This window comes from Mytilus trossulus, chromosome 5, assembly GCF_036588685.1.
Source record: "Mytilus trossulus isolate FHL-02 chromosome 5, PNRI_Mtr1.1.1.hap1, whole genome shotgun sequence".
NCBI lineage: Eukaryota > Metazoa > Mollusca > Bivalvia > Mytilida > Mytilidae > Mytilus > Mytilus trossulus.
This window is the reverse complement of record NC_086377.1, coordinates 16,405,149-16,430,735: the sequence shown is the minus strand read 5'-3', so window position 1 is coordinate 16,430,735 and position 25,587 is coordinate 16,405,149. Positions and strand designations below refer to the sequence as shown.

The 25,587-nt window shown below is 32.0% G+C and overlaps 3 protein-coding genes across 4 annotated transcripts; all 3 read left to right on the top strand.

Moving 5' to 3' along the window:
- The first annotated feature begins 7,388 nt into the window (after window positions 1-7,388).
- LOC134718596 (glycine, alanine and asparagine-rich protein-like) lies at window positions 7,389-9,292 on the top strand. The gene is made up of 2 exons (XM_063581224.1): window positions 7,389-7,614; window positions 8,908-9,292. The coding sequence occupies exons 1-2, from the start codon at window positions 7,551-7,553 to the stop codon at window positions 9,174-9,176; spliced, it is 333 nt and encodes a 110-aa protein (XP_063437294.1). The 5' UTR covers window positions 7,389-7,550; the 3' UTR covers window positions 9,177-9,292.
- Window positions 9,293-12,148: 2,856 nt separating this feature from the next.
- On the top strand, window positions 12,149-14,537 carry LOC134718595 (N66 matrix protein-like). The gene is made up of 2 exons (XM_063581223.1): window positions 12,149-12,252; window positions 13,740-14,537. Exons 1-2 carry the CDS (start codon window positions 12,189-12,191, stop codon window positions 14,444-14,446), a joined length of 771 nt encoding a protein of 256 aa, XP_063437293.1. The 5' UTR covers window positions 12,149-12,188; the 3' UTR covers window positions 14,447-14,537.
- A 2,182-nt stretch (window positions 14,538-16,719) lies between these two features.
- Window positions 16,720-22,090, top strand: LOC134718592 (protein PML-like). 2 transcript variants are annotated; one of them, XM_063581218.1, is made up of 6 exons: window positions 16,720-16,923; window positions 17,369-17,540; window positions 18,070-18,154; window positions 18,829-18,960; window positions 19,789-19,948; window positions 20,838-22,090. In XM_063581218.1, the coding sequence occupies exons 3-6, from the start codon at window positions 18,119-18,121 to the stop codon at window positions 21,584-21,586; spliced, it is 1,077 nt and encodes a 358-aa protein (XP_063437288.1). In that variant the 5' UTR covers window positions 16,720-16,923; window positions 17,369-17,540; window positions 18,070-18,118; the 3' UTR covers window positions 21,587-22,090. The 2 variants fall into 2 exon arrangements, with proteins under 2 accessions (XP_063437288.1, XP_063437289.1); XM_063581219.1 differs by having other exon boundaries at window positions 16,720-17,540.
- The last annotated feature ends 3,497 nt before the right edge of the window (window positions 22,091-25,587 follow it).

The window sequence follows — 25,587 nt, the reverse complement described above, 5'->3', positions numbered from 1 at the left end:
TAAATTGTAGTGTATATACCAATAAGAAACTATCCTGACAGCACCAATAAACAAAAGACACTTAATGGTTAAAATAAGTCGTCTTCAACAATATAAATATGTATATATATATGCATGTATGCACTATATGAAACTGTAAATCATCCTGTATTGTAAACAAATTGTCCAAAAATTTCATAGAAACTATAAAACATCTGTCTTCAACTTATAGATTACCAGTAAAAACTGAAATAAAAAGTGAATGCCAATTTAAAGGTGCTTCGGTTTATTCCAAAGGTCAAGTAATCTTTGATGAAATTGTATACCAATGAGTAAACAAAACATACATTAAACTGAGTTTGAACTATTTTCACTTATCAATACAATCCCAATGTTGCTCGGCGCTCTGCTTTGCTATTGAAGACAGTGTTGACACAATATCGGTCATTTTATATGGTTATGTAAACATTTGCATCAAAGACAAACATTAAGCAGTAATTATTTTCTTTTTTATTTTGACTTAGCGTTTAAGTGTCCATTTAATATCTTGCGCCTCTCTTTTAAAACATAGCTTTAGTTCAAATGAAATGTAGTTCAAAAAGTACACCGAATATTTTTTAACACAGAACTGTCGCATAAATACTGAAAGCATCTGAAAATAAAGCAACGTTTGTAAATTAGCTACAGTGTGAACTGAACTGAATGGAAATTAACCAAACGTCTTCAATCATGTCTTAACGTGAACTTCTACGATACGTGTACGATCACGACAAGAAGCAAAAATCTTCTTTAGATATTAAAAGTTTGACTTCACCTGATATTGGGAAATTATTTTGGGAATGTAAATTGAATAGCTCATCACATCACGCTTATGTACACAATGACTTTATTCAGGACAATTTCAAAGCAATACATGCGCATTTCGATGATTAACGACTTTTTACTGACGCTTAGGTTTTTAACCTTTATCATGTTTATGTATGAATAGAATAGAATAGAATAGAATATTTTTATTTTCAAAATTAGGGCCCCAGGAGGGCATATGATACAGACAATATTATTATAAACAATAACATATGCAATACACACACAATAAGATATATATAACAAGTGTTATAAAAATAAAAATAATAAAATAGAATAATAGCAATGTATTATTATTCAATGAATACTATGTTGAAATTGACTCAAGTGCACCCGGTAAGTGTATCTTTACTTTAAAAAGACAAACATGAGGCATTAGTAGTTTGTGCGGAGAAATGTCAATATAAAAAAAATACAATATAAAAAGAACCCAATAAAAAACAAAGCAATTAAGCTCTCCAACATTTGACAATGAGGTATACTGCAAATAACAAAGTATATTTAATAAAGGATATTTAATATGACTTATCTGCAGAAAGCAAACAGACTCATAGTATCATGCAGAATTTGACAAGATATTCACAGGTTTTTTTATAAAATGCCAATCGGCTTTTCATGAACTCACGTTATTGTGTAATTTTTCTATAGGTTTTGTTCCTACACACACGTCCCCACATTCGGCTGTATTTTAATTCTTTTATATTGTTTGTATATGAGAACAAATAAGCTTCATTTATTTGCACATGTGAAGTATTGTTGGTTTACCAATATAGATATACTGTCAAATATATGAACGGACGATTTGATTGGCAAATTAACATAGTATTAATACATGCTTATTTTATCAGTTAATAAAAAGACAAGCAAACTGGCCTTGTATGGTGAATTAGGTCGATATCCAATTTATATTGATATTGTTTCGTCTATGTTAAAATATTGGACTAGACTTGAAAATGATAAAACAGGTGATAAACTTTTATCTCATGCACTTGCAGAGAATTTACTCATGATTGAAAATAATCAAAATTGCTGGTTAAGCTCAATAAAAAATATTCTCAAGAAATTTAATATGTTCAACTCTAATGAGTCAGAATTAACTCAATTACATGTTTCGATGAAAAATGGTGATATCCAAAGGATAATAAAATCTACTAAAAGTAAGTTTGAATCTAGATGGTTTCAACAACTTCAAACCAGTGAGAAACTGAGAACATATAGAACTTTCAAAAACATTTTCAAATTTGAAAATTATCTTGTTAATATTTGTAACGAAAATGATGAAAAATGTAAAAATGGTAGATATACAATACCAAAAACACCTGTTAATGACAGAACATGTAAGAACTGTTCCTCTTGTGAAGTAGAAGATGAAAAACACATTTTATTAGATTGCCAAAAATATTTTACTATTAGGCAAACCTATGTAGACATTTGCTATAATAAGAATAGTTCAAAACTGAACACAGATAACAAATTTATTTGGCTTATGAGTAATGAACATGCCAATGTAAGTAGAAATATATCTAGATTTCTAAGTTTGAGTATATTTTACAAAACTGATAGCAAAGCAACAGAAAAATTATCATCTTAGTGTTCTGTCATATATATATATATTTATTTGTTGTATGGATATGGTAACTTAATAGAGTATTTACATACGAACAGGGTTGTCTCCCTTGATATTTATCATATCATTTAATATAATATTTCCTTTTTATGTGTATATTAGATCTCTTTGTCAGCTATAACTCTTTCTCAATATTTATGTACATATGCATTTATATTGTTCATTTTATGCTCTTTGTGAGTTTTCTTGAATAAAATTCAATACAGGAGCCTGTAGTTAAGTGGATTAGTTAACATAGTATCAATACAGGAGCTTTTAGTTTAGTGGATGTATTAACCTAGTATCAATACAGGAGCCTGTAGTTCAGTGGATGTTGTTAGTTCAGGTCTGTTATATATATTTTTGTTGATTGTTCTATTAAAAATTATATCGTTAGTTTTCTCAATTGACTTGTTTTATAATTTCAATGTAAGGTCTGTGATTGTCAAGTACTTGTTTTACCGTATGTGGTTTTTGTCATTGTTGAAGACTAAATTATTGTCTATAATTGCTTACAGAATTTTATGAAATTATATGCATCGGTTTACGACTATGGTTATTTTGCACGTCAATTAATATTCAACCTTTTCCTTTTTCCTGTTCAAAAGAAAACTTAAGCTAGTATCCAATCAGCTACAATTTCTATCATTGTGTACAACAAACAACCATTGTAAACATCGCTCAAGTATCGGAAATCTGCACATGTCGATACATACTAAAACCAATTTAAACACATTTTATAATTTTATCAATATCCGTAAATTTTAACCCCACTCAGTCTATAAAAGATATATTTCTCTCTCTTGAGAAAAAGCCCATGGGAAAATGAACCTCTATCATGAGTCTATGTTATCTTGCACTGTACGAGTATTGTGTGTGTCCTGCAATTTAACATTGATATTAAAAGTATAGTTTGTTTTAAATCCTGATCGATGAATTTGGTTTCGAATGATACCGACATGAATTTAACGCTTATCGCAAATATGATTCAAAACTGAACTTTAATATAGACAGCAATTTGAACGTAACCGTTTACTCACACCAGAATCACCGAACTATACTCACGTGTAGTATAGTTTATATAGTCTTTGTGCTAACTGTTAACATGGTTTTCGTCAATTGCAGGATACACGTTTTAATTGGTTAATCAATTAAACATTATTCGTTGCTCCATTTTGCTATGGATGCAGTATTACCAATTTTACAGGACTAGTACAGTTTGTTTTATATTTAAGTTTGCAACAAAGTACATTAAATAAAGATAATTACTGTATATAAGGCAGTGTTAACAGCAAACGCCGTGTACTGTAAAAACATGATTTCAATTAGTTTAAAATCGGATATGTTCCCTACGTCGAAACTACAATCCCCTTCCCTTTCATGAATGTGACTTACCGATTTAGACGATTTACCTGATTTGTTATCACATGAGCAACACGACGGCTGCCACGTGTGGAGCAGGATCTGTTTACCCTTCTGGGGCACCTGAGATTACCCCTAGTTTTTGGTGGGGTTCATGTAGCTTGTTCTTTGGTTTTCTTTGTTGTGTCATGTTTGCTGTTGTTTGTCTGTTTGCGTTTTCATGGTTAGCCATGGTGTTGTCAGTTTATTTTAGATTTATGATTTGACTGTCCCTTTGGTATCTTTTGTCCCTCTTTTAATGTAATGTACACTGGTTTCAAAGTAAATTTGTTCCAATCTATACACCTAGTTTCATAATATTTATCATAGGTACTAGGATTATAATTTAATACGCAAGACGCGCGTTTCGTCTATATAAGACTCATCAGTGATGACCATTTACTAACCTGTACATCAGATTTGTTCACGCTTGTTTACAATATGTCATTTAAATGTAATTACATACAATCTACGGGGCGCCGAATGGGACTCTTGTGGTTTTGTACTCAAAATCCAATTTTGTACGGACAAAAGTGACTTTTGTTTAACAAAAATGAGTTCAGTTTAACAAAATTTGTATCATACTACAAATTTAAAATTTTGTCATACAAAATTATCTATCAGCGGACAAAAGTCACTTTTGTCATGACAAAATTCATTTTTGTTACACAGACTTGACTTTTGTTACCTAATTTGAAAATTGGGCGACAAAAGTCAATTTTGTATTCAAATTAGTTTAGTTTGGTTTCTGTGAACTAATTTGCATACAAAATCGACTTTTGTTACACAAAATCGACTTTTGTGAGACAAAATTGACAAAATTGACTTTTGTGAGACAAAATTGACCAATGTGATCAACAAAATTGACAAAATTGACTTTTGTGAGACAAAATTGACCAATGTGAGACAAAATTGAATTTTGTCTCAACAAAATTGACAAAATTGAATTTTGTCTCAACAAAATTGACAAAATTGAATTTTGTCTCAACAAAATTGACAAAATTGATTTTTGTCTCAACAAAATTGACAAAATTGACTTTTGTCTCAACAAAATTAACAAAATTGATTTTTGTCTCACAAAAGTCAATTTTGTCTCATAAAAGTCAATTTTGTTGTTACAAAATTGAATTTTGTCGTTACAAAATTGAATTTTGTCGTCACAAAAATGAATTTTGTCGTCACAAAATTGACTTTTGTCTCAACAAAATTGACAAAATTGACTTTTGTCTCAACAAAATTGACAAAATTGACTTTTGTCTCAACAAAATTAACAAAATTGACTTTTGTCTCAACAAAATTGATTTTTGTCTCAACAAAATTGACAAAATTGATTTTTGTCTCAATAAAATTGACAAAATTGACTTTTGTCTCAACAAAATTAACAAAATTGACTTTTGTCTCAACAAAATTGAATTTTGTCTCACAAAAGTCAATTTTGTCTCACAAAAGTCAATTTTGTCTCACAAAAGTTAATTTTGTCTCACAAAATTAAATCTTACCTCACACAATTGACTTTTGTGATTTAATTTCCATATCAGGTAACAAAAGTCAATTTTGTATGCAAATATGTGTATATTTGCATACCTTTTAGACAAAATTGACTTTTGTCATGACAAATATGAATTTTGTCTACAAAAATGAATTTTGTCATGACAAAAATGAATTTTGTCATGACAAAAATGAATTTTGTCTACACAAATGAATTTTGTCATCACAAAATTGAAGTTCTCACAAAACAAGTCTGTAGCACAAATTTTTGTAAGACAAAAATGATTTTGTTATGACAGAATTGAATTTTGTACAAAACCACACGAGTCCCATTCGGCGCCCCGTACAATCGAATTCAAATTTCTTGAACAACAATTGTAGAAGTTAGGAAACGACCATTTGACTCCAAAACAAAAGGGTATCGTTTTTCCCTCGAAAAATATTCTGTTCCGATATTGACCAAAAAAAAATGAATATTCTGGTCAAGCACAGGACACACTTTTTTCCCATGCCTTACCGTGTCAAATATTGATTGGAAAACTAATTAAAGCATTTGCGCGAGAAAAAATCTGACTCAGAAAAAAACCATAACACTCCCCTTGAAGATAGTTGCTCCTTTATGGAGTCATTTTAAGAAAAGCCAAAGGAGTGATAACAATTTCACAATTGTTTGCTATTTAGCGGTCGACGTGTTGCACAATTACACAATAAACTACGAGCAATGAACAAATAATCCCATGCAGATACTCCTTAACAACTACGACTTCGGCTTTAAAATAACAAATCGTTCATTGCACAATAATGCTTTCTTTTATTTTAAATTTTACTGTAACTGAAATACTAACTAAACAATACAATTTACTGCACACTCTCTTTAGTAATGTATGTATAAGTGAATTGGCGACTGGGTAACGACCAGTGGCAAATATTTCTTTGTACGTCCAGTTGTTTTGGGAAGACATTTTCTAATAAATTATGTGTTCGCCAATGATGATGATTGAGTCATGAAAAGGGAAATACTATAGCTACCGATTTTTTTTATTTTTATAATAAAGCAATATATCAAGTATAGACAAATAATTATGTAAACAACTTTATTATTTTTTTTTTTATTAAAATTATAAATATAAATATCATTCAAACAAGTTTGGTCTTTAAATATACATAGTAAAATTTATGTTCTAAATACCTTATTTTATTAACACTTAACCCACACAAGACCTACATTGACTATTGACTGCATGTAGACAAATCATAATTTTAACTCCATATTAACATAGAGTTTTATCAATGAAAACGTTATATTGTTTAGTTAACGTGTGCATTTCACTTACTCAACAATGAGTTTAGGTCAATGTGAACACGGCCTAAGTCAGATAACATATATAACGTATACTAGTATAGGTACTTCAATTAAATAGTTATTTTGATATAAACCGTCTTTGCTTATAAAGCTGATAATTATACGGTATTGATTGTTTCTCATTGTAGAAGGCCGTATAGATGCTTATAATGGCAAACATCCATTTCATTTGAACTTTGGTGGACAGTTGAAAAAAATCGATTCAAAGTTAAGAAATTTAGTTGAAATGAAGTTGTCTATCATTTTATCGGTCTGTCTGTTTTTTTTTCTAAATTTAATTTTCATATGAATTTAATCTTACCTTTAAAAATGTTTATTAAAATGACAAACCATTATATTATTTAAGTATAATAAATACTAAAAGTTATCAATTGTTTGGCAATAACTTGTTTCATTTTAGATAATGCCTTATTTGATGATGACATCTTGTATGAAATGGATTTGAGAAAAAGTGAGATTTTTTTTTACATAAGGCAATTCTAACGTTCAAAATGTTGAACCTGGTAGCTATGTTGAGTTTGTTTCCTGTATAAGTTTTCAAGTATAAGAAACTATAAGATACTCTAAACCATTGACATTTACGAATTTCCTTTCTGTTTAATTTACTTTTTCCTTATGCGTAAAAAAATATAATAGAAGGTTGTACTTATTCAGCGATCATTCCGTCTATTTGTACAACCTACAAAACAATCATTGTGCTCAAGTATCGGATATCTGCCAGTGACGGACATACATTTTACTTATCAAGTAAAATAAATCCTGTGACCTTACTTATATCCTTGTTTGTATGTCCTCATCAAGACTATAAAACATCTGTACTCCTCTCACAAAGTAAAACTTACGAGGAAAATGAAGCTTTCTATCATCTTAGTCGTATGTCTGGTTGTAGCAGTTTCTGGAACTTGGTATAGGAGTAAGTACATGTATATTAATTATCATCTATGTTGTACACATGATTTCTAAAATCTTATTTTTCTATATCATTAAACTCTGAAGTTTTTATTGAAAAGCTTTCCTGGAACAGATCTGGTAAATGGCTATTAAATTTAATTAATACATGTCCATCAGTAATTATTTTTTCAAATGTTTTATTTTAAAAGCAGTTTGTCTAACTTTTATTCTTATTCAGTTGCTAATAAAGCGTACTTTTTTTATTCCGATGAATTTAGAGTTTTAAAATCCAAAAAGTATAACATACGCCAGTTTTATTTTACGTTTTATAAAATGTGATAATCAATATAACAATATAAATGTGTGTCTCGATTAGTCCTAACTAAGGACATGTTTCAGGAGCCTGTAATTCAGTGGTTGTCGTTCGTTTATGTGTTACATATTTGTTTTTCGTTCATTTTTTTACATTAATAAGGCTGTTAGTTTTCTCGTTTGAATTGTTTTACATTGTCTTATCGGGGCCTTTTATAGCTGACTATGCGGTATGGGCTTTGCTCATTGTTGAAGGCCGTACGGTTACCTATAGTTGTTAATGTTTGTGTCATTTTGTTTTTTTGTGGATAGTTGTCTCATTGGCAATAATACCACATCTTCTTTTTTATATTTCCACGTCTTATAGTGTTGTTGACTGTTTATGTCGTTTTGTCTTTCAAGTACCGAACCTGACCTATTCAATTATATGACTGATTTACTAAGTGTTAATTCGCATGGCTATATTAAAGAAGTGTTTCGGTGAGAAGTTCACATATTAAACTGAATTGATCAGGTTTGTCAAAGATACAGTTTGAAGTCGTTTCTCTGTGGTGATTTTTAAAAATATTTCAAGATATAAACCTATTATTAGTAGCATCCTTTGTGTCAGTAAAGATTTCATTGAAGAACTCCTTAAAATGCTGTGTTTATTACTTTACCACTACGTCTGAACTTAGATTGAATAATTCCTCACGTCTTTAAGACTGCTTAGTATGAATGCTGCTTCATATAATACTTGATACCGTTAGCATTTATATTGTAACATTCAAACATGCTTAAGAGATCAACTGTATAAAGCAAAAACCTGTGTTGAAGGACCATTAACTTTAGATCCCTCTTGAGTTAATAAATTGAATCTGTTTTTAAAGTCCACCTGTCTTAAGAGACCACTTTTTTTCTCTCTCTTAAGTGGTCTCTTAAAACAGATTTTGATAATTTTGATTTCTCAAGAAGTGATTACTTTTGACCCAATAATTTAATTATGACGTGTTTCATTTTCCAGAACCAAAGCCTCAACCTACTTGGAAGCCCAGAATTGGAAATGGCGGAAACGGTGGAACTTGGAACGGCGGGAATGGAGGAAACGGTCGGAATGGTGGAAACGGTGGTACTTGGGATGGTGGAAATGGAGGAAACGGTCGGTATGGAGGCAGTGGTGGAAATGGTGGTCGTTGGGATGGTGGGAATGGAGGAAGCGGTCGGTATGGAGGTAGTGGAGGAAACGGTGGTCGTTGGAATGGTGGAAATGGAGGAAATGGAAGGAAACGCTAAAATATAAGTGACTGAGATTCGGACTAATGTCAAATGAACATGTGACTAAATATTTGAATATTCCTTCTGAATTATGTAGCACAAAAACAAATCAATAAATCTGTGTTCGCATGTGATTCTCTTGTTTAATTCTCTAACATGATTTTATTGAATATTGGAGAGTGGTAAATATACCAATAAGACAGTACCTGGCAACACAGATAAACAAGCGAACATTTAATGGTGTATATACCGTCTTCAACAATATACATTTATATACATTAAACCAAACTGTAAATCATCCAGAATTTAAAACAAGTTGACTCCAAAAATTTCACAGAAACTTTTCAAAATCTGCCATTAACTTACAATTAACCATTAAAAACTGAAAGAAATTACATATTAACTGAGTTTCTTCATATCGCATGGTCTATTCCAGAGGTCATGTAATCTTTTCTACGCGTTACACAAGTATTCCCCATTCTAAACTAAATGATAAAATGAAAGAGTTGGTAATAAAAAACGATGGTCAACGTATATACAAGTATCTTGTCTTAAAGAGGGATGAATCCTAATTTGTACAAAATTACTATGATTCAATCAAAAATTTCTCTGAAACTGCCAAAATGCTTGCTTTCTTGATTGACAGCGTATTTGAACGTTAGGAAGGCGTGTTTTGCAACAAACAATCGGAACTTCCATGGGCAAAACTGTGCTCCTTTTCTTGCCGATTTGTTCCTTGTTCAGATGAGGCCGACTTCATACAGGCACTTCTTAGGAAGAAAGAAAAACTGTTAGCGTTATCGTTTAACTTTGCTTTCTACTAAATAATTCAAAACGTGGTGACTATGTTGAATAGATACATTTAATAAAATTGAGAATGGAAATGGGGAATGTGTCTAAGAGACAACAACCCGACCATAGAACAGACAACAGCAGAAGGTCACCAACAGGTCTTCAATGCAGTGAGAAATTCCCGCACCCGGAGGCGTCCTTCAGCTGGCCCCTAAACAAATATATATACTAGTTCAGTGATAATGAACGCAATACTAAACTCAAAATTGTACACACGAAACTAAAATAAAAAATAATATAAGACAAACAAAGGCCAGAGGCTCCTGACTTGGGACAGGCGCAAAATAAGGGCGGGGTTCAACATGTTTATAAGATCTCAACTCTCCCCCTATACCTCTAGCTGACTCATTACTTGACTAATATCACGAAATTGACAATGAAAGTCGGCTAAAAAACTAAACTTTACGACAAAAGAGATGATTTTAGCGTCCCTATTGTGAATTATTCTTTTCTTTGTAGCAACATTCCAGTAGCACCTGCATACAGAGTAAATAGATCCCTGTTGAAAAAATATTCCGGGGCTTGAATTTCCTATCATGCTTTCCTCGATTTCCTTTATAGAGTGAAAGATATTATTGTAAGTGATAGTTTAACTTGGGTTTGAATTATTTTCACATACTCATACAACTGAAATGTTACTCGCAGCTCTACTTTGGTAATTGAAGACGATTTTGACCCAATATCGCACATTTTATATGTTTATGTAAAATTTTACCTTAAAGGCCGAGCCAATATTATCCAGTTATCTATGTCTTCCTTTTAATAATTTTTTTTTCAACTTTCAATGAAATTTGGCACGAAATTAATAAATACCTCAAATCATTGTTTGATCCTGATATTGCACACGCTGTTGCATTGTTACATAAAGTTGAGCAGTCATGTGTACAACACAAAAAAACATTATAAACATCGCTAAGTATCGGAAATCTGCCCATGCCGAGAAATATTAAAACCAATTGAAACACATCCCAGTACCTTATCCATATCCGTATTATTTCATCTCCACTGAAACAATAAAAGATATCTTTCTCTCTCTCACAAGTAAGACCTCGCGGGAAAATGAACTTCTATTTTATCCCACACTCTACGAATATTGTGTGTATCTTGCAGTTTATCATTGAACATAAAAGTATTATTTCTTTCCATCCCAATCGATAAATTTGTTTTTGAATGACATCAGTAGGACTGAAACGCTGGAGCCCAAATTGAACTGTGATGTAAACAGTAATTGGACCATAACCGTGCGCGCGCAACAGAGGCACGAAACCAGACTATGAATGAGTAGAATATGTGAATCGCTTCATGTTATCTGTCAACCTGATTTTCGTGTAATAGAAAGATCGAATTGAAGACAGTATTCCAGGTTCTACAAGACTAGTGTCTTTTGTTTTATATATAGATTTGCACCAAAGTACATTAAATGAAATTAATAACTGTATATATAGAAATAAGAAGATGAGGTATGAATGCCAATGAGACAACTCTCCATCCAAACCACAACTTATAAAAGTATACCATTAGGTCAAAGTACGGCTTTCAACACGGAGCTTTCGCTCACACCGAACAGCAAGGTATAAAGGGTCCCTTCAAATTGCAAGTGTAAACCCGTTCAAACGGGAAAACCAACAGTCTATTCTATATAAAAAACGAGAAACGCTTATTTCTTCTGGCACAGACTCATGTTTCACCATTCTGCAAATCCTGTCGTATATGCCAGATTGTTTGTAAGCCTAACCAGAAAGTACCACCAGAACCAATTACCGAGTACGTATTGATTGAGTTGGACCTTAACAAAAGACCAAGACTGGCAATGGGTATTTATTGGCGATCATGTGTACATCCACTCTCATTCCGGAGATAGATCCTTATTTTATTATGACATTTTGTATTATATGGTTGTGAGAAAAAAAGAATCGCTTATCTTATTATGACATCTTGTTTTATAAGGTTGTGAGAAAATGTTTTCAATCATATTAAGCTATGAGACACCCCGAACCCTTAGTTTCTTTTTATTGTGCAACCTACAAAAAATCATTTAGTGATAGGATCGGAAACCTCCACATGACTGACATAAACTATTCATATGAATTAAAACACATCACGTTGTCTTACGTATATCCGTGTGTGTATGTCCTCGTCAATATTATTACACATCAGTACTCCTCTGTCAAAGAAGAAATGAAGCTTTATATCATCTCAGTCGTATGTCTAGTTGTATCAGTTTTTGGGACTAGGAATAGGCGTAAGTATATTTAATAAAGTTCACATCATCTTAGAAGTCATATTTCATATTTATTTTATTATACTGAGGAGCTTTTGTTTACTAATATTTACATTATATGTATGTTTCACTATATTACGTTATTTTGATTGGCTAACTGCACATCACGTGTTATTCCTTAAGCAATTGCATTACTCAATAAAACTTTTCATTCATGATAACACGAGGTCCCACAAAAAAGTGCGCAGGTGAATAAAATAAAAATAAAGGATATAATTCGTGTTTTCATGATCCTAGCTAAACAATGTAATTATAGGTTTCATAACGAGTGAGAATTAGATATCGCTTGATATCAACTCGAGTTATTTAATTTCAATATAATAATAAACGAGCCTGTGGCGAGTTTGTTATTACTATTTAAATTAAATAAAGAGAGTTGATATCAAACGATATCTAATTCTCCCGAGTTGTGAAACCTATTTCTCTTATGGTAAACATGCTTTTTGTGCTTAATAAAAAAAATCCGCGAAACGTCGACCCAGTCGCTTGAACATAACTGCATTGTGACGTCATATGTCCTGTTCGTCGTCAATCTTCAACATAAGACTTTTTTAAACATTTTGTACGCTTCAGAATGTAATAATATTTGAATAAGAATATATAATAAGGTGAGAAGTGTGCGTATTTTCTATATTATTGAAGAAATCGCTTATCTCCTTTGCAATGGAGGAAATGAACATCATTGTGACCTTTACCTGTCAACAATGACCTAAAGAATAGCCAATGAAAATGCCGCAATATCGTTTCAGGAGGTTTCGTTGGCCAATCAAATTAACGCATTTTTCTCGTATCACTTTTTCGTATCACACTCCGGACAGTGTGATACGAGAATTATCTATTCATGCGAGAAATAGATAACAGGCCCCAACCATAAGAGAATTATAAGTATTGAATGCTTCTTTTTGTAACTTCATAGGGATGTAAAAGCGTTAACCGTACGCACATTTTTAGAAAGAAGCGCTTCCGCGCTTCATACAAAATGAACTTCGGTCAACGCTTTTACACCCCAATGAAGTTACAAAAAGAAGCATTCAATTCTTAAGTATCACGTGTTCATGTTTTGTATTGATAATAAAAACGTTGTTTGAATAAAACTTTTTTCACTTGTTCCGTTGATTGATTTTGTTAATACTAATATCATTATTATTATAAGTATTATCCTTCAAATAAGTTAGTAGGTTAACTAGGAAAAGATTTGACGGAAGGACTCGTTTGCACGTAAGCTGTTGTTAAACAGGAAATCACCAAATATCTGAACATGAAATTAAAGAACTCCATCTGGTTTTTGAAGGTTTTGTAAAGATGGCGCTCCGTAAAAATACTTGATACTCCTAGCTTAACTATTTTTATTATAAGTATTTCCATAGAATCAATTTGACTCGTCATTATAATACATTATGATACATGTTCTTTTTCATGAAACTATTCTAAACCTGCTTGGAATATAGGAACTGGACATAGCGGAAATGTTGGTACGTGGAATGGAGGGAATAGAGGAAACGGTCGAAATAGTGGAAACGGTGGCACTTGGAATGGTTGGAATGGTGGACATGGTTCATATAATGGAAATGGTGAAAATGGTGGTACTTTCAATGGTGGTAATGGTGAAAATGGTCGACATGGTGGACATGATGATACCTTGAATGGTGTTAATGGTGATACATTGAATGGTGGCAATGGGGCAAATGGTCGGATTGGTGTGAATGGGGATAGTTTGAATGGTGGGAATGGAGAAAATGGTTCGATTGGTGAAAACGGTGGGAATGAAGGAAATGGTTCGAATGGACGGAATGGTGTGAATGGTGATACTAGGAATAATGGAAATGGAGGTCGTGGAGGAAATGGTGGTCGTTGGAATGGTGGAAATGGAGGAAGCGGTCGGCATGGAGGTCGTGGAGGAAATGGTGGTCGTTGGAATGGTGGAAATGGAGGAAGCGGTCAGCATGGAGGTCGTGGAGGAAATGGTGGTCGTTGGAATGGTGGAAATGGAGGAAGCGGTCAGCATGGAGGTCGTGGAGGAAATGGTGGTCGTTGGAATGGTGGAAATGGAGGAAGCGGTCAGCATGGGTGTCGTGGAGGAAATGGTGGTCGTTGGAATGGTGGACATGGAGGAAACGGTCAGCATGGAGGTCATGGAGGAAATGGTGGTAGTTGAAATTGTTGAAATGGCGGACATGGTGGAGAACGCTAAAATATCTTGACTATTTTTTTCTTTAAGTCACAAAACAATAAAATTTTTAATGTGTTTACTTGAGTTTTAATGTTTCAATGCTGTAACATGTCTTATTCAAAATTGTAGTGTATATACCAATAAGAAACTATCCTGACAACACCAATAAACAAAAGACACTTAATGGTTAAAATAAGTCGTCTTCAACAATATAAATATGTTTATATATATGCATGTATGCACTATATGAAACTGTAAATCATCCTGTATTGTAAACAAATTGTCCAAAAATTTCATAGAAACTATAAAACATATGTCTTCTACTTACAGATTACCAGTAAAAACTGAAATATAAAGTGAATGCCAATTTAAAGGTGCTTCGGTTTATTCCAAAGGTCAAGTAATCTTTGATGAAATTGTATACCAATGAGTAAACAAAACATACAATAAACTGAGTTTGAACTATTTTCACTTATCAATACAATCCCAATGTTGCTCGGCGCTCTTCCTTGCTATTGAAGACAGTGTTGACACAATATCGGTCATTTTATATGGTTATGTAATTATTTGCATCAAAGACAAACATTAAGCAGTAATTATTTTCTTTTTTATTTTGACTTAGCGTTTGAGTGTCCATTTAATATCTTGCGCCTCTCTTTTAAAACATAGCTTTATTTCAAATGAAATGTAGTTCAAAAAGTACACCGAATATTTTTTATTACAGAACTGTCGCATAAATACTGAAAGCATCTGAAAATAAAGCATAAATATGTACACAATGACATTATTCAGGACAATTTGAATGCAATACATGCGCATTTCGATGATTAACGACTTTTTACTGACGCTTAGGTTTTTAACCTTTATTTATGTAAACAGACTCATAGTATCATGCAGAATTTGACAAGATATTCACAGTTGTTTTATATAAAATGCCAATCGGCTTTTCATGAACTCACGTTATTGTGTAATTTTTCTATAGGTTTTGTTCCTACACACACGATCCCACATTCGGCTGTATTTGAATTCTTTTATATTGTTTGTTTATAAAAAGGAATAAACATCATTTACTTGCACATGTGAGGTATTGTTGGTTTACCAACATAGAAACTTTCAAATATATGAACGGACGATTTGATTGGCAAATTAACATTATTAATGAGCCTGTAGTAACTTGAATTTCATTAGTTCACGTCTGTTATATATTTTTTTTTTTATTGTTTGGTTAAAAATTATATTGTTAGTTTTCTCAATTGACTTGTTTTATATTTTCAATGTAAGGTCTGTAATAGTCGACTAATTGTTTACGGTATGTGGTGTGTGTCATTGTTAAAGACTGAATTATTTGTTTATAATTGCTCACAGCATTTTATAAAATTGTATGTATCGGTTTACGACTATGGTTATTTTGCACCTCGCTTAATATTCAACCTTTTCCTTTTTCCTGTTCAAAAGAAAACTAAAGCCTGTATCCGATCAGCTACAATACTGTCATTGTGTACAACAAACAACCATTGTAAACATCGCTCAAGTATCGGAAATCTGCACATGTCGATAAATACTAAAACCGATTTAAACACATTTTATAATTTTATCAATATCCGTAAATTTTAACCCCACTCAGTCTATAAAAGATATAATTCTCTCTCTTAAGAAAGAGCCCATGGGAAAATGAACCTCTATCATGAGTCTGTGTTATCCTACACTGTACGAGTAATGTGTGTGTCCTACAATATAACATTGATATTAAACGTATAATTTTTTTTTTAAATCCCGTTCGATGAATTTGGTTTTGGTCGCAAATAGGACTCAAAATTGAACTTTAATTACAGTTCAATTTTGAGGCCTATTTGCGATCAAAACCAAATTCATCGAACGGGATTTAAAAAAAAAATATACGTTTAATATCAATGTTAAATATCTAGAGACAGTAATTTGAACATAATCGTAAACTCACACCAGGACCAGCAGACTATACACACGTATAGTATAATTTATTTGAATCTTTGTGTTAATTGTCAATTTGTTTCGTCAATTGCAGTACATACAATTTAATTTTTATTTTGTATTGCAGGATCAAGCAAAGGTATGGAGCCAGACATGGCATGTTCAATGATCCAAAGGCTTGCTGATAGATATACGGTTGGGACTTTACATGCGGATAATGATGCTACAACCCAATCAAGACTGCCTCGATCAATTATTAAAAAAGATGACAAAACACATGTGAAGAAAAATCTGTCCAAACGTCTATATGGTCTGTTAAAAAACTACAAACAGTTAAAATCAGCAAAAGTCATTCCCTACATAGTGAGGTGTTTTATGTATACTATTTCTAAACACCAAAATAGTAAACAATCAATGAAGACAGAACTCGCCACTATAGTGCCACATATTTTTGGACACCATGAACAGTGCAGTCCAACTTGGTGTACATATGTTAAAGATCCAACTAAATTTAGGTAATTTATACCATGACATTGATCCCTGGTCTGATGAAGTGATCATTTAATGTTTCAATGCTGCAATATTTTTTTAACAAGTTCTTAATTCCTAGAGTTCAGTAAAGTATATGTTAAATTAAAACAATTGTAGGGCTGTGTGAGCTATTGTCATCATTATGTATTAATCATGCATCCATCTTTGTCTTAGCCCATCTGATAACTTTCAAACCTTCTTTCTTCTAATTAAAGTACAGTGTGAATTGAAAATAAACTTTAATGATAAGGATTTAATTTTTCACATTTGATCACATGTCATATTAATATTTACTACAGTAACATGTAGATGCGTTCAGAACAAAAAAGATCATTAGACTGAATAACAATTTTACAATTCTGCTATTAGTGTAGAAAAAAACCCAGTGGCAGTGCAATCTCATTTTCTGTTTGTTTATAAATATTACAGATTCAAACATTTACCCAATGGGAAAGCCCTTTCTGGAGACAAGCTGAGGGAAGAGCTGGACAAGTTGGCACAAAGTTATATTGAAAGAGCAGATAGGCTGTTAAATCTAGGATCAACACAGTCAAACGAAAGTTTCAACAACAGTGTTGCTAGTTTTGCCCCAAAAAAACAGGTATGCCTTACACTACTTAAGGATTTCTTTTGATTATGGTCAAAATCTCTGCAACTGTTTAAAAAATGAAATAGGAGTCTTTGTTTGCACAAATTTTCCTTACCTTCAATGTTTTAATTTAAAATTTCAAAGTAAAACAATTCCAGTTTTAAACAAAACTTTTTGTGAGACACATAAAAATTATCAGTGACACACTCTCTGGTATTCCAATAATGTGTGGTAACTGTGATTTCAATGCAATCTGGAGTGTTTAATGTCTAACTTTGTCAAAAAAAATGGAAAACATGAATATTTTTTTTGTAAAATCATGTCAATGTCATTGATGTTGAAGACTGTGATGGTGATAGTTCTGAATTTAAGCTCATCTTAGTTCCTTTACCATTATATGCATATGCCCGACAGTTACGATCCACTAACTGTCATTTTCCAGGACTAGCTGCAACAGAGAGACATATTTATGTGTTTTATTTTTGTGGAGCATAAACTATTTTGTTTGTATGTGGAACATTTATTTATGGGATTTTTTCAGGTTTTATGGAGGAACTAAATCATTAAAAGCTAGGGTGTCTTCAGCTGTGATGCAAAAGAATGAAGGCTATGGTTGGTTAAGCAAGGTAAATGTATTCAGGGGCTTTATTATGTATGTTTAGTTTAAACTTATTTTATTTGCTTAATTAAAGCAAAATGGATTAGACACAAGTAAATCATACTTATGAAGTCATTTCCATAATACAATATAAAATTACAATAATAGTATAATATAATGGACATGCATATAAAGCAAACAGTTTATAGAATATAATACTAGCTTTCATAACGGTAAAAAGAGGAGAGAAAGTAAAAAGAGAAAAGGAAAGTTTAAAAAGTTGTATAATTCTGTGTATAAATGTTGTTATTTCACTCCCCTGACACCATACAACTGTAGGTTTTGTCATGACGTTGGATCAAAACAAATAATGAAAGATATCTATAGTTCCTTACATCTTGTACCTTATTTTCAGAAGAAAAAATGTCATATGCCAGTGTAATAAAAGAGTTACTAATACAAAAATTCAAATAGAGAAAAATATTTAACTCATGACCAAACAACACTGATAATTAACTCACACACTACATGTATACATTGGTGAATTGATGTGTAGTTATTCTATAATTATATTTTTTTTAGATATCTTTTTTTCTTCTGTACTTTTTTCTCTACATTCTAAATTTTATATCTTTAAAGTAAATGAATCATTCAAAATAGATCAATTTAATACATTACATGCAATGTCTTCATTCTTTTCAGGTGAATAAGAAGTCTCTACTCTCTCCTGGACATTTGACCATACTTCATGGAATTCGAAAGGATCGAAGGCGTAAACTGATTAGGAAAACACAGTCAACTACTAATTTCAAAAGAAAAAGACTCACAATAAAGGTAAGCCTTTTTTTGGTGACTGGTCTGAAGGGCCTAGTGAGCCTTTCTTTTCACTTTGCGTCATTTGTCTGTTGTTGTCGTCTGTTAACTTTTACAAAAATTTTCTCCTCTGAAACTACTGGGTCAAATTTAACCAAACTTTGCCACAATCATCATGGGGGTATCTTGTTAAAAACATGTGTCTGGTGACCCTGCCAACCAACCAAGATGGCTGCCATTACTAATAATAGAAAATAGGGGTAAAATGTAGATTTGGGGTTATATCTCTGAAACCAAAGCATCTAGAGCAAATCTAGTGTGGGTACAATTGTTTATCAGGTCAACATCTATCTGCCCTGACATTTTCAGATGACTTGGAGAACCTGTTGTTGGGTTGCTGCCACTAAATTGGTAATTTTAAGAAAATTTTGCAGTTTTTGGTTATTATTTTGAATATTATTATAGATAGAGATAAACGGTAAACATCCTAATATTCAGCAAAGTATCTACAAAAAAGTTAACATGACCAAAATGGTCAGTTGACCCCTTAAGGAGTTATTGACCTTTATAGTCATTTTTTACCAATTTTTCGTAAATTTTTGTAATTTTCTACAAAAATCTTTTCCTCTGAAACTACTGGGCCAAATTTTATCAAACTAAGCCAGAAGTCTTCATTTTAGTTGAAAACCCACAGATGGAGAATTCTCTGGCTCATAATTTTGATTGGAAGGAGACATTAAATGTTTCAACATAAAATAGCAATTGTTCTAAAGATCCCACTGTGCATTTGCATAGATCTGAATCACTTCTTCCATAATTGTTCTTAAATTTTTTTTATATTGTTTCTAGTCCAAGAAATTGAAAGATAATCAGCGAGAATCAGTAAAAGAGGGAGACACCTATGGAGGAGAAATAGAAGTGCAAGAACATATTGACACAGAAACTATTCCATCGAAGATGAAGTTTGGAGGAGAAGAATCAGTAGTAGTTTTTGATTTAGAAACAACAGGTAAGTGTAAACAAACAAATTGAATCACACATATCAGGCTAAAATAATGAAACACAAGATACATGATTTGCCTACTTGCATGACTTTATTAGTGATTCTTTAATCAAATATTTATGCCTGGAATAAAGTTACCATGACCTTTAAACTTACATTGCTATTGTTAGTAAGTGAAATAAGCTTACAATGTAATTGTAATTCAGTGAAATAGATGAAAGTGACATAATATAAAGCGAAGTAAACGTCCATTGTATTGGGAATGCTTCAATGCTTACTGTGGAATCATTTATTTTCGTGGTTTTATCAATCACTGTATACAAAACCTACATGTATTCAAAATATGCTATTCACCAGTACCCACGAATTCCACGAAAATTGGTATCCAACGAATATTAATGAATCCACAGTATCTTGGAATAAAGTGATATATTACTGATGTTTGTTGGGAGTTAAGTCCCTTACATCATGAAAAATAAAATTTACATGGATTACAGTTTAACAGCATACACTATAGGCTTTGATTTAAATTTTGCTTTATTCATGAGGAACTTGACAGATATAATTAAGTTAAATGAAAATGAAATCGCAATATAATGTTCATGTGAAAATAGGGTGAACTGCTAAAATTAGAACCTGCTGAAATTGAAACATTTTTTCTTGTAATCTAGAAATTTGACTCCAATAAATTTGGATGCACTTTTCAAGAAGCCATATGTATTTAAAGAGTCCACCATTTAAAACTTGCTGCCGCTTAAATTAAAAAAATTAATATGACAAAAACAGTATTTAAAGCAGAATTTAACCAAACTTGATATATGGAACAAGTCATCTCACATATCGGGATGGATACTCTTTTAATTATTAATGCAATATTTGTTTATTTTTGTTCCAGGATTATCCAGGAAGTCTGATATAACTCAGCTGGCAGCATTTGATGGAACCACTGTTTTTAATGAGTATGTATCACCTAGGGAAGTTATTTCACCCAAATCATCAGAAATAACAGAATTGACTTTTGATTTTTCTTGTGATCAGATGTACCATCATGGTAAACCAGTTAAAAGCAGAGACATTCAGATTGTACTCCTGGAATTTATTGAGTTTATAAGCAAAAAGAAGAAACCAATTCTTTTCGGTCACAACATTGCTTCGTTTGACATTCCCATATTGATGAACAAACTACGTCAGCACAGTCTTCTTTCAGAATTCATGTTACATATTTATGGGTGCATTGATACAATAAAATTGGCAAGAAGGAAATTCAAAACTAAAGACATTGGAAATCATAAACAACAAACATTGGTCACAAAATTACTTGGCGTAGAATATGATGCTCACAATGCATGTGCTGATGTCACAAGTCTATTTCAACTTCTTGCGCACTTTGAATATTCAGAAAAGGATGTTTTTCCATTCAATTCAGCTTTGCTAACAGATTCCTACATTCCCTTGATAAGGGCCTCACGCATCACCAAGCTTACAGCAAGAAGATTAGCACACAGTGGACTTTGTCTGAAACATCTACAGTTAGCATTTAACAGAGACAGTGAAAATGGCCTCAAATCTATTTTGTTAGAGCATGGTTTTAATGCCAAAACAGTCACATGTTTTACTAAATATTTTACATGTATTGAGGAATAACTTGTTATTGATGTAACACACATGTACCACCAAATCATAGAAAGTTACATTCAGTTGCGTAGGAAAATTTTATTGGTTAATATTCAGTGATGGTTAGTTTCTTACATGCAATGTATAATGTACAGTGTCATCTTTTTCTATAGTACTAGTGCTGGACAGGACACAACCTTACTCATGCTAAATATGGAAAAAAAAATGTGGTATTATTGCCAATGCCACAACTTTCCACAAGAGAACAAAATGACACACAAAATAACAACTATATGTCACTGTACCACTTTCAACAATGAGCAAATTCCATACCACAAGATCAGCTATAAAAAGGCCCCGAAATGTCAATGTAATACAATTCAATGGGGGAAAACTGACAGTCTAGTTTATGTACAAAAACAATTGAGAAACCAATGTGTACATGTAACACATAAACAAACGTCAACCACTGAATTACAGGCTCCCGAGTTAGAACAGGCACATTAACACACAAAATGTGTCAAAGAAAGTATATTTTATTTGAAAAAAAATAAAATTCTGTACAATTCTTTGAAAAGTGCAAATTTAACAAGGACTGTTTAGGAAAATCAATGGTGGTATTACATCTATAGGTGACCAGATTGTATTGGCACAACCATTTTATGAACAAAACATGGTATTCAGAATTGAGATTACGACTAATCGGGTTCATATGAGTGCATGTTATTTTTTTATTATTAGAACTCAGTTATTATGTATTTTGTGTTAGGAGTACCACAGATTTTCAACTGGAATTTGCTTTGTTTGTAATTATGTTTACATGTAATGCTTTATTGATATGCAAAGAAAATATTAAACTGTGGTTCTTTGTCCCAAACCTGTGTTTGTTTAGTTTATACTTCTAACTAAAAACCAGTTAACATATCTTGGGCCCCTTACTGATCTCTGATTAGTGTAAAACAGATGTTTCATTTGCACTGTATCTTTTCAGCGTTTGGTTAGGGCCCCAAAAGGGAAAGCATCTAAGTATTCGCAACATAGTCCCTATTTAGAATAAGGAGAAATATATAGGGAGGATTGATTCTGTATCTTGAAAAAAGGCAACCATTGTTGCCTTTGGAGAAATTAATTTATTTATTACATTCAATCTATAGAAGTGAGAACCAACAATCATGAGTTGTCTGTTGTAATGTTATCACTTTTTGTTCTGTCTGAAAACTACTTCCTAATTGCTGGTACTTGTAACATTTAAGGTCGAATATTTTTTTACAGAAAATACTTAAATGACTTCATTATTCTTAATTGGCCAATACAACACCCTGACAGTGATAAGTTGAATGTGTAGTTACTTTTTGGGTCTGTCCAATACCTTCATCCTGTTATCAATACTTTGAATTTTACAAGTGTGTTGTAGTCATAGCATTATCATGTGTGCAAAGTTTTTGTCACTTAAAGACCTGCAAACAAAAATTTGTCTATATGGAAATCATTTTCACCTTGAAGTCTCTGTTCAAGGTCAACAATACTATGGGCACTATGGTGCATGACATATCTTCATGAATTGATTTACATTCATACAAAATATCAAAAGCAGCAGTGAAGTCTACATCAAAAGACAAAAGTTACAGTTCTAGAAAAAGAAAATCATTAAATTGACCTTGAGGTCACAGTTCAAGGTCAAAAGTCACTTATCATGGTAGTTACACATCCTTTGGAGTTGAGATACCCTTATACCATATATCAATAGCCTACATAAAACGACAAAAATGTTACAACCAGAACCTGATCTGAACAGATTGACTTACGGACAGACTAATACCCAAATGGCATTTTTTTTTTTTGGCAGGTCCATGATGAGGTTTTGTTTATTTAGAAAGACTGACAGAACAAACTCCCTTTTCCCATACATTTTTCATCAATTTTAATTACTAATTTATGACATTTTATCTATTAAATGGTATTTTAAGTCAATTTTCCAAATTTTTCCACTTTACTTCAATTATCCGTATACAGTACAGACAATAAATGAGGTAAGAAATGTATGTTCATATTATGCTTAAACAATGCTTAGGTATAGACCTTCAAAATGCTTGTATTTAAAAAAAAATCTATTGGGTGTTTTTTTGTACAGGGTGACCTAATTTGCATAATTGGCTCCTACAGAAGTGCAAATTTTCATCAAAATGTGTTATTTTTACCCCGTTCACAGATTGTACCTGAAAGTAAAGCACACATCCAATTATTATTATATGAAACAAATGTATTTTTTATAATTTTGTAGAAAAAAAATGTTTTAACTGTAAAAAAATAAAAAAATTAACATGAAATTAGTGTTTTATTGGGAAATTGAGGAAATCATCACTAGGTGGGGTAACTCATGGTGGGTTATCTCCCTTATTTACCAAGAAAGTGGTCATAATACTTTCATATTTTGCTGAGGACACCCTAATCTTGCAAAATGATAAATATTGAAGAAATCTATTGGAGGATTATTTTTTAACAAAACATCCTTATCCACCTTAATCAATTAAAAGCTATTCGTTGCTCTATTTTGCTATGGGTGCAGTATTCCAAATTTTACAGGACTAGTATAGTGTGTTTTATATATAAGTTTGCACCAAAGTACATTAAATGAAAATAATTACTGTATATGAGGCAGTGTTCACATCAAACATCATGTACTGTAATGGAAATTGAGAATGAAAATAGGAAATCTGTCAAAGAGACAACAACCCGACAATAGAAAAAACCACAGCAGAAGGTCACCAACAGGTCTTCAATGTAGCGAGAAATTCCCGCACCCGGAGTCGTCCTTCAGCTGGCCCCTTAACAAATATGTACTAGCTCAGTGATAATGAAAGTCATACTAATTTCCAAATTGTACACAAGAAACTAAAATTAAAATAACACAAGACTAACAAAGGCCAGAGGCTCTACATGTTTTCAAATAGTTTAATGTAATGCTCGCTGGTTTCACATTAAATTTGTTCATATCTATACACCTAGTTTTATAATAGTTCTCAAAGGTACCAGGATTATATTATAATACGCAAAACACACGGTTCGTCTTCATAAGACTCATCAGTGCCGCTCAAATCAAAATAGTTATAAAGTCAAACAAGTACAAAGTTGAAGAGCATTTAATAACCTGTACATCAGATTTGTTCACACTTGTTCTTAATATGTCATTAAAATATAATTACATAAAATCGAATTAAAATTTCTTGGACAACTATTCTAGAAATAAGGAAACGACAATTTGACTCAAAATCAAAGGGGGTGGTATCGTTTTTCCATAAAAAAGATATTCTGATCCCATATTGATAGAAAAAAACATATTCTAATCAAGCAGAGGACACAAAAAAAAATCTGAATACTATGTTTTTCATGCCTTACCGTGTCAAATATTGAAAAAATATTTTGATTGGTAAGTAAAAACTTATAAAAGCGTTCGCGCAAAAAAACATTCTGAATCAGAATATTTTTGAAGATAGATGCTCATTTATGGAGTCATTTTCAGAAAAGACAAAGCAGTGGTCAACAATTTCACATTCGTTTGCTTTTAGGCAATTGACGTGTTGCATAACTACAAAATAAACTAAAAATAATGAGCATATAATACATTGCAAATACTTCTTAACAACTACTACTTCGGATTTAAGATAAAAATTCGTTCATTGCACAATAATGGTTTTTTTTTATTTATAATGTTATTTCTAAGTGCATTTTTGATGAAGACATCTTGTCTGAAATAGCTGTGAGAAAAGGTGAAAAAACAGTTGCTGGTTTTTTTTTGTTTTTTTTTACAAAAGGCAATTTTAACGTTTAAAATGTTAAGCCTGGTAGCTATATTGAGTTTGTTTCCTGTATATGTTTTCAAGGATAATAAAACTAAAAGACTCCGAACCCTGGACAATTATAAATTTCAATTTTCTGTTTATTTTAATTTTTCCATATACGTAACAAAATATAATAGATGGTTGTACCTATTCAGCGATTATTTCGTCTTGTTGTACGTTTTACAACACAAT